This window comes from Mustela nivalis (assembly GCF_964662115.1).
Source record: "Mustela nivalis genome assembly, chromosome: 3".
NCBI classification, from domain to species: domain Eukaryota; kingdom Metazoa; phylum Chordata; class Mammalia; order Carnivora; family Mustelidae; genus Mustela; species Mustela nivalis.
In genome coordinates, this window is record NC_139022.1 from 138033286 (window position 1) to 138045679 (window position 12394).

The following is a 12394-nucleotide window of genomic DNA, read 5'->3' on the forward strand; positions in this document are numbered from 1 at the left end:
TTAAATTTTCTTCCAGAAATATTTTAATAAAAATTGGCCATTTCCAAGAAACACCCACTGCATGCCCATCAATAAAAGATAACCATTAACAAAATAGAAAATTTACCATATGGCTATGATTTAAAGAAAAAAAACGGGCACTCAACCACAAAGTCCAATATTAAAGTCATATTCCTTTTTATGGGCTATGATTAGGATTCTGAATAGATACCGAAATAAAACTTAATACAAATGGTGGACTATTTAGGTCAAAGGACCTCTATAGAAGCATATCTGTCCTTTAAAGGCATTCCAGTTTGAAACTCAATTTTAAAAATAAGGCATAACAAATGAACAGAACATATACCAGGTGAAAGAGGGATTCTTCAATCCCCAACATACTCTACACCTGATAAAACAAATCTAGACTTTTTTTTTTTTTTTTAAATTTTTCTTTAAACAACTGCCAAGGCTGGAATCAAAGATAAATAGAAGGCACAACAGTTTTGCTCTGGTTTTGTGTTATTTGGATTTTGGGGTTTCTTTTTTGTTTTTTGGGTTTTTTTTTCTTTTTTTACAAATACAAATTAAACATGAAAAACACTCTACTTCAAAAGAAATCTAAATCAGTTGCATTCTAGACATTTAAAACCTATCCCACAATTTAAATGGTCAAAACAGTAGGCTTATAATTGTTTTGTGATCACATATCAAAAGAAAAAAAATATTCTACTAACACCTTTTATTCAGTTTTTAACCATACCAGCAAGAATCAAAACTGTCAATTTTTCTAATGGCAATTTCTACACACCAGAAGGTAGTTGTGACTCTCAAAGAAGAAACAATTTGGATTTTTCCTGCCTTCAAAATGTTTATCAAAACCTGTGTTTCTCACAGGCTTTTGAAACACATAGAAAATAAGAAATATTCCAATGAATGAAACATACCAAATGTCAGTAATAAGCAAGACACATTCCTTTGGGGAAACGGCTGTTAAAAAAAAAATCCAGTCTGTATATGCAAAGTAAAGTAAGGAAATTCAGTCTTTTTCTCTTCTTTAAAAATCTGTTTTTCCTAAAATATCATTCCACAAAATTGGAAGTGAAGGACTAAAAGGTGAGGAAGAGGGAAGGGCAGGAGAGGGAGCACACATCATTAACACAAAAAGTAAAATTGTACAAACTTAAGCAGTTTATAATAGACTTGGGTCAAACTCCAGGATACCAAACGCTGGTGTAGTAAGAAATTCACCATTCTGCAGGAGCTAGAAGATTTGTACTGCTGCGTGAAGATCAATGAAGAGCAATTCACTGCCTTGGAGCAATTCCCCTTCCCACTCCAAATCCTGGTTTCTGCACCATGCCTCCACGGGGAGGGCCTCTCATTCCACCACCCAGCCCACCTCGAGGGCCTCCAGGTCCCCGCAGGCGGTTATCTCGACGGTCCCCTTCCCGGGCAGCTCGGGTCTTCTTCTCCTCCACATTCAGACGGACCTCACCTCTGAACATGATGGGCTGTAGGAATCAAGGTAAGCAGACTTACACAGAGCTCATGGGCTACCAACTACCAAATATAAAAGAAACAAAGCTATTACGAAGAACCAGCAGCTTACAATTCAGCTACATTCTCAGTTGCTTTTATTTCTAAGTCAGAACAGGTAATATGCAAGCTAGTTCGAAAGAAGACAATTTACAACATGGCAGCACAAGTAAGTCTCATTGCACTTTTTAGAGCAAATCTTATTTTCCCACAGAATGACATAAACAGAGTAATATAAACAAGAACTGCCACCTTCCCCATGGATTTGAGGATTTAGAATAATCTTCCATCATCATCTAATGTGAAGACTGCTGTACATGATTTATGGGAAGTACATATCCATCTCAAAACATCATTAATTTCATCTAAACAGAACTATAACAGAATGCTATTTGTGTTAACAAATTTTGGGGAAATACTGAAGATTAAATAAAGATAACAGAGCTTAGCAAAGGTAAAAAAGATACATCCACACTACATCTTGGGCTTTCCTTTTAGCCAAACAGATCTAAAGTAGAAAACAGTTACTCGAGATTCCAATGAACTCAATTTATGCTCCTCACTGGCACGCACTGGTTTTCTAAGTGATGTATTTCTTTAAAGTATCTAACACTGCTTACTCTGCAAAGAAGTGTTCTGTATAGTTCACACCTACTATCTCACTTAACACTCACAACCATCTGAGGGCTATCATTACATCTACTTGAGAGATGAGAAAACTAAGGGCCAGCAAGGTTAAGGAACTAACACATGGGTCACAACCTAATAAGCGATGGAAGCTGAATGTAAATGAAGGCATCCTGAGAGGCAAGTATACACTTTACACCACAATGCTACACTACAGCCAGTCAAACACCACGGTCATCAGTCTTACAGAAGCTATTTCTGTACAAATACAAATTATTGAAGAGAGTATGGTAGGAGTGCCAACACAGTGAGAAGAGGGAAAGGCAAGCTTCACCTGAAGCTCCCAAAGGACAAAGAAGTGATGTGAAAGTACACATTAAGAAACCTGCGTAATGGGAGGGAGGAGGAAACCTTTTTTTTTTTTTTAGATTTTATTTATTTGTCAGAGAAAGATCACAAGCAGGGGGAGCGGCAGGCTGAGAGAAGGAGGCTCCCTGCTGAGCAGAGACCCTGGAATCACAACCTGAGATGAAGGCAGATGTTCAAATGAGACACCCAGGCACCCCAAAAAGGCCTTTTTAGAACTCTAATAGTAACACATTTAAAATTTTGATTAGGGGTGCCTGGATGGCTCAGTCAGTTAAGCATCTGCTTTCAGGTCAGGTCATGATCCCAGATCAAGCTCCATGTTGGGCTTCCTGCTCAGCGGGGAGTCTGCTTGTCCCTATGCCTATCCCTCTGCTCATGCCCTCTCTCACACTCCCTCTCTCACATAAAATATTTTTTAAAAAATAAAATTCTGATTAAATGTGTATTTGTACTTGTACATTTATAAATATGTTAATACTACAATATTAAAAATATTTATGTAACTTCTTAATATTCACACTATATAATCTCTTCACATATTAATCTGAAGCCCTGTTCCAGGCAATATTCTATATACAATGAAAAAATAAAACCATATTAAAGTCTGAAAGATAAGGGGAGAGCTGGGTATGTTTCAAAAGATTGTAACTGAAGACATCTCTGAGCTGTTATCAAAAGGGCAGAAGCAATCTGAATGAGAAAAATGCACCAAACATACAACTCCTTTCTGAGTAAATTTTATTTCAAAATATTCTCATGCACAAAGATGCATGGGCTTATCCAGGTACATTAAATGAAACAGACCTCTTAACCTTGGACAACTAAGAAGCCAGTTACCAGGTCTGACCTCTTTTGGCCCATTGAGAATAACAGATCCTCTAAGGATGAATTCAAGCCTGCACCAAAAAGACTGGCCACTGGATCCTTTTTGCATGCTGAATAATGGATTTATGCACAAAGCCTATGGGACATTTCCAAGTTCAGTATGCTGTGGCTATGCTAAGATAAGCCACCATTCTCTACTCAGGAGATGCTTCATAAAAACAGTGGCTGAATAGTTTGAAAGATAAATACACAGTCACAGATTAAGGCTCACATAACGTTAGAACCACAACATTAAACGATATACTATATATAACCATCAACACTGTGAAGAACATCAGATTCTGTGGAACCTCTGGGAAATAATGATCTACATGGTTAATAAAATGTGTAGTTTTAATCTGCAGAGACTGAAAGATTAGTTGTTGCCGAGGGCTGGGGAGAGAGGATACGGGAAAGGACTGCTTAATGAAGAGTTTACTTCTGATAAAAATGTTTTCTAGCAAAACAGGTTGCACAACAATATGTAAAATTAAAAGCCCTAATTTTACACTTTAAAATGGTTGATTTTATATTATGTGAATTTCACCTCATTTTTTTTAAAGATTTTTTTATTTACTTATTTGACAGAGAGATCACAAGTAGGCAGAGAGGCAGGCAGAGAGTGAGAGGGAAACAGGCCCCCTGCTGAGCAGAGAGCCCGATGTAGGGCTCGATCCCAGGACCCTGAGATCATGACCTGAGCCGAAGGCAGAGGCTTTAACCCACTGGCCACCCAGGTGCCCCATCACCTCATTTTTAAAAAGTGAGATTTTTAAACTCTCACACACCCATCTCAATAAATAAATATTTACACTTTTGTTCTTTTCTACTACTACTACGACTAATACTAAAAAGTTATTTTTTACTAATGAAAGATGTGCGGGAAGGGAAGGGTTCCTTAAGAACTATACAGTAATAAGATTCCAATTCTACAAAATCCCTTTTATTATTAGAAAGTGACTGGTAAGAAGAGATCTGTTAATAAAAGTGGTTCCAGGCAGGCTGACTCCAACCTCGACAAGTCAGAGAATAAAAGGAGAAGCTCCTCATAGTTAGGCCCAGAAAACAGTCATATATCAAAATTGCCCAGAGGAAGCTGGCTCCTAAGTTATCGCCGCTCAAGGTTAACACTGTATTTCATCTCCAAAATCAGAAACCCACTCAAGGAAAAGAAATCTGCATAAATTTCAGTGCACTGGTAACTATTAGTTATTTCAATCTTTTTTCATTCAATGGCTCCAAAATTAAGTTATTATAGACAGAAGTTTTGTTAAACTTTCAGGCAAATCTTTTAAGAGTTATGGCCAATCATCATGGAATTTATTACCCAAACATGTGGGAACTAACTGTACTTTACTCCTAAGACACAGTTTGAAGGATGAATTCATTCAAAGATCCAAGATACTCCTGTCAAAATAAAGAAAAAAATCAAGATGAAAAACTGCTTACCCTGTTGCTAAGGACCTTCTGAACAGGCTCAGAGTCATCAAACACAACAAAACCAAAATTGGGTAATTTCCCACCACTGTTAATGCGTAGCTCCACCACATTCCCATAACCTGCAAGAGAAACATAGATTCTCAAATAACTGATTAGAACACAATTCCAAATTCCAAAATAAGAAGTGCCATTACGTATAATACACACTGGACTTCAAAGACGTAATAAAGAAAAACAAAATCTCTCATTTTCACATGTTGAAATGTTTTAGATACATTGAGTTAAGTAAAATATTTAAATTCTCCTGTTTCTTTCTACTTTTTAAATACGACCACTAGGGCGCCTGGGTGGCTCAGTTGGTTAAGTGACTACCTTCAGCTCAGGTCATGATCCTGGAGTTTTCAGGACTGAGTCCCCCAGAGGGCTCCCAGCTCCATGGGGAGTCTGCTTCTCCCTCTGACCTTCTCCCCTCTCATGCTCTCTCCCACTCTCTCAAATAAATTTTTAAAAAATCTTTAAAAAAAATAAAATAAAATATGACCACTAAAAAAATAAAATAAAATGTGGCCACTAGAAAACTTAATATTATGTATGTGTCTTATGTACTTCTACTGGACAACACTGCATCAGATGAATCAAGTGTTTAAAACTCAACCTACTTAAGGCATCTGAGTGGCTCTAACAGTTAAGTGTCTGCCTTCAGCTGGGGTCATGATCCCCAGGGTCCTGGGATGGAATCCCAGGTTGGGCTTCCTGTTCTGCAGGGAGTCTGCTTCTCCTTCTGCCCCTCCCCCTGACTTATTCTCGGTCTCTTGTTCTCTATTAACAAAATCTTAAAAAAAAAAGAAAAATGTATAAATCAAAAATAAATAAATAAAACTCAACCTACTTTGAAAAAAATCTTTAAGCTCCGATTTGTCTACTTCATGTGGCAGATTGCCAATGAAAAGTTGGTGACTATCAGGGTGTCTCACAATTCTTCGGGGCTCAACATCACCTTGCTCACCAGCTTCACGGACTTAACAAAAACAGCAATGAAAGACAGAGAAAGACAATTTTCAGTGACTATTTCATTCAATAATATTTTTTTCCACCCCTAAACCCAGGTAATTCCATTAACTCCAGAATTTTTTAAAGTAGAAATTATCAACCACCCCTAAGAAACAAGCTCTCACCTCGTATTCCCCCCCACCTAGAGAAGTCACCCTTCTGGGCGCTTACTTGGTCTAGGTCCCCTCTGGGGAGGAATATTTATTCGTTGTTCTCGCACTCTTTGATCCCTCTGAGGTCTCTGCGGTGGAATCTGAGACTCAGGCTTAGACTCCGGACGAGGCTGAAAAATGTAGAAGTAAACCTTCTGTTTAAAAACAAAGCAAGCTGACCTTTTTTCTTATAAAGTTTCTTAGCTGACAATAAGGTTTAAAAGAGAAAATGACAGGGGCGCCTGGGTAGCTGTCAGCTGAGTTTCGATTCAGGTCACGATCCCAGGGTCCCAGGATGCAGCCCGATGCTGTACTCTGCACTCAGTGCAGAGTGGGCGTGCCCCGTCCCTCCCCTCGTGCACAAAAGCACACTCGTGCTTTCTCTCTCAAATAAATAAATCTAAAGGAAAAAATGACAATTCTCTCACAAAATTACTAAAAAACCACCTCTTCTCTATGTACCAGTTCCAACTTTCTCTAAACCTACAATGAAACCTAATGACATGAAATACAGGCAAATGTGCCTAATATACAAGCTTAGAAACTCACCTGTGAAGCTGGTACTTTAACAACATGAGGTGGTATCCCAGTAACTGGAACAGCTCCACTGGGTGGAAGGTTCTTACTGGTCACAGATGCCCAAGAAAATGTCTAAAGGAACAAAAAACATTAGTTGATTACCCATACCAAAAAAATATAAAAGCTGTTAGTTCTTCATTTCTTCTATATAGGAATCACATTTTCACAGGTAGAATAGAGTATCTTGAGATTCCTTTTTTTCCTCCTACTTAGAAAATTTAGTACTAAAATTCCCTAGGACTAGTAAGTACAGCAAAAACTGAAAGATTTAGCATCTTAAGAAGCTCCTTTTGGGGCGTCTAGGTGGCTCAGTAAGTTAAGCGTCTGCCTTCAGCTTGGGTTGTGATCCCAGGGTCCTGGGATTGAGCCCCACATCCGGCTCCCTGCTCAGTGGGAAACCTACTTCTCCCTCTCTCACTCCCCCTGCTTGTGTTCCCTCTCTCGTTACGTCTGTGTCAAATAAATAAAATCTTAAAAAAAAAAAAAAGCTCTTTTCACTTAATTTCAGGTTTGTGAATCAAAGAAAATTCTCCCCTCCAAAACCAGCTCTTTCTCCCATGATTCCCCCAACTGATGGTACAAGCATCAATTCAATGACAACTTTAGAATTACCTTAACACCTTTTCAAGCCATATCAAATTTACCAAATCTTCCTATTTATCTTCTATCTTCACTGCCACAACCTTAACCCCAGGTTATCAGTATTTCTCTCCAGGACAACAACAGCACCTTCCCATTCCAGCCTACTTTTCTACCTGCAAGCTTAAGTCATTTCACATTTCTCTTTCCTACTCCCCTAATCACTGCAAGAGAGAGACCAAGAATACTATGTTTTACCAATAGCTCCCATACCTAGAATAACGCCCAGCACAGAAGCACTTGAATTAACTGATAAATGACGTAAGAACCCTGAATATATATAATATATATATTATATATATCTTTTTATTGTTTATTATATATATATATATGGCATTAAAACATATTCCTTCATAGAGCATCAAATGTAAAGGTTCTGTGATTTCAGTTATCATCACCCTGAGGAGACTCCGGATTAACTGAAAAGTTACAAAATTTTTGAAATCAAGTATTCTAATTAGAAGACTAGCTACATTTCACAGTTTGTTTCTACTTCTACTGTAAAGTTATCCTCAAGTAGATTTCAGGAAAAAAGCAGGAATAAGTCTATTGTGCCACGGTATTTTTCAAAAAGATACACTATCACTTACTGGTTTTAAGAAACAAGTTGCGATTTGAAACAAAGTATTTAAAAAATAAGAGGTTAAGGATATGGTGATAAAATAGCATCTGAAATTTCTGCTCTAATATAAAAGTATTCAAGTTGCCTTGGGAGGGGAGGACAGTTACTTATATAAAATGATATGCAACTTACTTCTTCTCTGAGGTATGGCTCAATACGTAAGAAATTTCCCTGAACCGTAAAGTGTGCCTACAAAAGCCAATGTAACAATAATAAAGGAAAAGAAAGATCTTTAAAAATAAACCAGAAACAGAGTAAGAATAAAGACACATTGCATACCCTCAAGTCTTCCTGTACTGTCTGAGTTATGTCCGTAGGTGCTGGGGAAGAACTCTTCTGCACATCCTCTGGAGCAGTTTCTTCCAGTGCTGGCTCAGACTTTTCCTCTTGGATTTCAGAAACAGGTTCTTGTTCTTGTTCTGGTTCAGGATCTGGCTCTGGTTCAGCAACAGGTTCCTCTAAATGTTCTTCTAAGTCATTGCTTTCATAGGAAAATTTGAGAAATATCATTCTGCCTCTACTGATTTAGCAAGAAATTCCCAGGTATTTATTAACTATAGAGACCTGAACCAAAAAATAGCTCCCTCTCTCCAAAAAAAATCTAGGAATTCCATATCTGAATATTAACAAGACAACTTTTTCATACAGCAATCAATGACCAAATCTTAACGCAATCAGATTTTCTAAATTCTGATAAGCAAATACATCAAAATAAATTGAAATGAACCAAATTATGGTTTCTGTTACAACACAGAAACTCTTACAATTTACCTACCACACATAACAAAAGATTAACAGGCTGTAGGAAGGGGAAAAGAGTTTTCCAATGGGTATAGTTGTAGTTTTGTGAGATGTAAAGTTCTAGAGATCTGCTGCACAATTATGTGCATATAAACATTACTACACAGTGCACTTACAAATGGTTAAGAAGGTAAATTTTATATTATGCAATTTTTACCACCAAAAAAGCCTCTCATTATAAAGAAACCAGTTACAATTCAAAATACTAGCTCTTAAATAAAAATGAATGTTAATATTGCAGTTTTCCCCCTGGAAACTCGGGGGGAGGGGGGCATTTGGCATGTTTTTGGTGGGACTACAGATTATTTTCAACCAGCAACCCAGGTGAGTAATGTGGTTATAGTCCATCACCACACCTTGAGAAATACATAAAAATATCCTTTAATCACGAAATACTAACACCAACAGTTTCATATCACATAGCATCTAGCAGATACTCATTTCTATTCCTATCAAACAAATTTCTGTTCTGGATGCAGAGGAAAAAACACAGCTTAAAACAGTCACACATTTAGTGTCTGAGTTAATTAATGAAACTGCTATTTAATTCATGTCTGAATTTTTACCAATGTATGCCTGATCTTTAAGTCCTTGAACAAATTTATGCCCCCCAAAGCACCTAATGCAATGCCTTCATGTATTACTTGATAAGAAATCCCAGAACCTATTTTTCACTTACTGCCAAGCAAGTCATAGCACTTTTCTCAGTTCAGATCATCAAAAGCAAAACCTTTTTCTAAGAAATTACTGTTCTATTCTGACATAATTCTGAGAGAATATGACTTCCCTCTAACAAAGGGGAAAACAAGACAATCAAATTCTCATGCAGCTCCTGACAGCTGAACAAAGTTTTTCTTACCTGACAGTCTGATCATAGAAAGTTCCAGAATCATCGGGTACCACCTCAGGTGTCTGCTGCCTTTCTTCAGGCTCCTCTACCTCTTCCTCAGATTCTGTGTAAGAAAACAAATTTCAAGTAATTAGTGCTTATTTAATTCTCAAATACAGGTGCCCCTTGCACAAAAGGGTTTGAGCTATGCAGGTCCACTTATATATTCTTAACAAATATATACACTACAGTACTATAAATGTACTTTCTCTTTCTTATAAAGCTTTTTTTTTTAATTTTATTTATTTTACAGAGAGAGACAGAGACAGCTAGAGAGTGTACACAAGCAGAGGAAGTGGAAAAGAGAGAAGCAGACTCCCTGCTGAGCAGGGAGCCCGACTCAGGGCTAGATCCAGGAACCTAGTATCATGACCTGAGCCAAAGGCAGACGCTTAATGACTGAGGCACCCAGGCGCTCCCCCTTATAAAGGTTTTAACAGTATTTCCTTTTCTTTACCTTAAGAATACAGTATATAATACATATACAAAAAATGTGTTTATTGACTATTTATGTTATCAGTAAAGTTTCCAGTCAACAATGGGCTATTAGCAGTTCAGTTTTTGTAGAATGAAAAGTTACACTGGGACTTTCAATTTGGGGGGGTTGTGTGTGGAGTGCTCCATGTTGTTCATAGTTCAGTTTTATATTCACCTTCACAATGCTCATCATTATCAAAAAAGCAATGAGGTGGGTGGAAGGATGGGTTAAATGCGTGTTGGGGATTAAGAGGTGTATGTGTATGGGTAATGAGCAACAGTATTACATGGAAGTATGGAATCACTTATCTCACATACGAAACTAAAATAAAAAGTAATGAAATAAATAAATAAATAAATAAAGCAAATGCAGCAATTTGGTGGTATCACGGCAAAGGCTCTAAGGACAGAATTAAGGCTATTACAGTGTTTGGGTTACGAACATGGGAGTGTGAGGTCATACTGTCCATAATCCAATGCTGGCTCTACCACCTAACTAGCTATACTGTATCAAGCAAATTACTTCTCTGCATCTCAGTGCCCTAATCCATTAAATGAAAACAGTACTTAAAGTACTTACTTATAAGCCTGTTGTATTACACAGTAAATATAAAGCACTTAAGACTCATTTCAGCCACATAGAAAACCCTAATATACTGACTATAACTAGTGTTTAGAGACAATTCGTCATGGGTTTCTCATGTATCTGCACATATTACAACTCCGGCAAAGCTACCCTTTGTTACAAACTATCTTTAAAGAACATTTTATACAGCAAACAGCCTCAGAAAAATAGTGTCTCCCTCCAGAGCACAGGGCAGGTATGTTTACTGCCCATTATAAAGATTTTGATTCCTTAAACTTAAGGTTCCACTCCTATAATGAACCCCACTCGGATGAAGGTATCATCTGGACTTCATGGTGTCCCATGGAAACTGTGGCAAAAATGCTTAACACTGTTGCAGTGAGTAATTACCTATTACTAAGGAGTTTTAGGTCTTCCAGAAAAAAGCTAACCTATTAGTTCCACACAGGTATAAAAACTCAGACCCTTCCTCCATCTTGACAATTAGAAGTTATTAATGAAGAATATAGACTGTAATAAAAACATTCAAGAAACCCACACTCTCTTCAAGTCAACCGCATGACATCAAAAAAAAAATTTTTTTTTAAATTTAGACAAGTAACTTACCCTCTTGAGGCTCAGTTACAAAGCCACCAAAGACCTCATCTTGGTATCTGAAGATATCATTGTGAACGTAGAATTTATTTGCAACAGAGCCCTGCAATGCCAACAAAAACTTTTCATTTATTCAGCAGACTTTCAAAAAGCCAAACCACCCTACACCAGTGATTCTCAGCTATGGAAAATAAGCACCAAGAGAAGACATTTGACAGTGTTTGGAGAGATTTCAGTTTTCACATGGGGAGTGCAACTGAAGCTTGAGAAGAGAGCAAGGGTGCTGCTAAACATCCCACAATACAAGAACAGGCAGCCACAAGGAAATTATTTGCCCAAAATGTTATTAGTAACACCATGAAAAACCCTGCTCTACATTATAGCCATTAAAAACCACAGTCAAATATATTGCTTTCTTAAAATACCACCAGACGAATATCCAAACATTGGTAAAAGTCTAAGTATATAAAATGCCGCATACCTCAAATCATTTTTTGAACAATAAATACAAACTACCAACCGCAGCAGGTATTTAAAAATTCCTTTAATCTGTATCCAGCAATATTGATATAAGCACTCAATGATGGTACAGCTGAAAGGTGTGCCCACACTAGGTAAGACACATCAGAGTATAAATCCAACTATGTCATTAACTAGGTCTTCAGTATCTAACACTGTCTCATTTGTTCCCCCCCCAAAAAAAAAACCATCTTACAGCTTTGAGTATTAGTATTTGCTTTGAGACAGTTCATGTAACAATGCATCATATTAAGATAATGTTAGATTCTTCCTCTTTAACAGGAAAAGGAACTTTAACTGGAAAAATTGGTAATCATATTCCACATGATTCTTTGTATAGTTAGAAGTCCATCAAGTTCATTCTACAGATAATCTAAGCCATCCTCTAAAATTCATGACTAGGGACGCCTGGGTGGCTCAGTTGGTTGGACGACTGCCTTCGGCTCAGGTCATGATCCCAGAGTCCAGGGATCGAGTCCTGCATCGGGCTCCCAGCTCCATGGGGAGTCTGCTTCTCCCTCTGACCTTCTCCTCGCTCATGCTCTCTCTCACTGTCTCTCTCTCAAATAAATAAATAAAATCTTTAAAAAAAAAAAAATTCATGACTAAAAACCTGTAATTTTTCAAAAAAATAATAAGCAGTAAAAAGAATGGGGCTTTAGATTCAT

General features: G+C 37.4%; 1 protein-coding gene across 4 annotated transcripts in view; it reads right to left on the minus strand.

Moving 5' to 3' along the window:
* The window catches only part of G3BP1 (G3BP stress granule assembly factor 1), a 32654-nt gene continuing 20260 nt past the window's right edge, over positions 1 to 12394 (minus strand). For all 4 annotated transcript variants that reach the window (XM_082726171.1, XM_082726170.1, XM_082726173.1 and 1 more), the window contains 8 exons: positions 11220 to 11310; positions 9521 to 9614; positions 8140 to 8341; positions 6570 to 6671; positions 6040 to 6151; positions 5708 to 5836; positions 4828 to 4937; positions 1 to 1493 (listed from right to left, as the gene is read on the minus strand). In XM_082726171.1, coding sequence (XP_082582297.1) covers positions 1287 to 1493; positions 4828 to 4937; positions 5708 to 5836; positions 6040 to 6151; positions 6570 to 6671; positions 8140 to 8341; positions 9521 to 9614; positions 11220 to 11310 — 1047 coding nt within the window. In that variant the 3' untranslated portion in view covers positions 1 to 1286. The remainder of the gene's footprint in view (positions 1494 to 4827; positions 4938 to 5707; positions 5837 to 6039; positions 6152 to 6569; positions 6672 to 8139; positions 8342 to 9520; positions 9615 to 11219; positions 11311 to 12394) is intronic.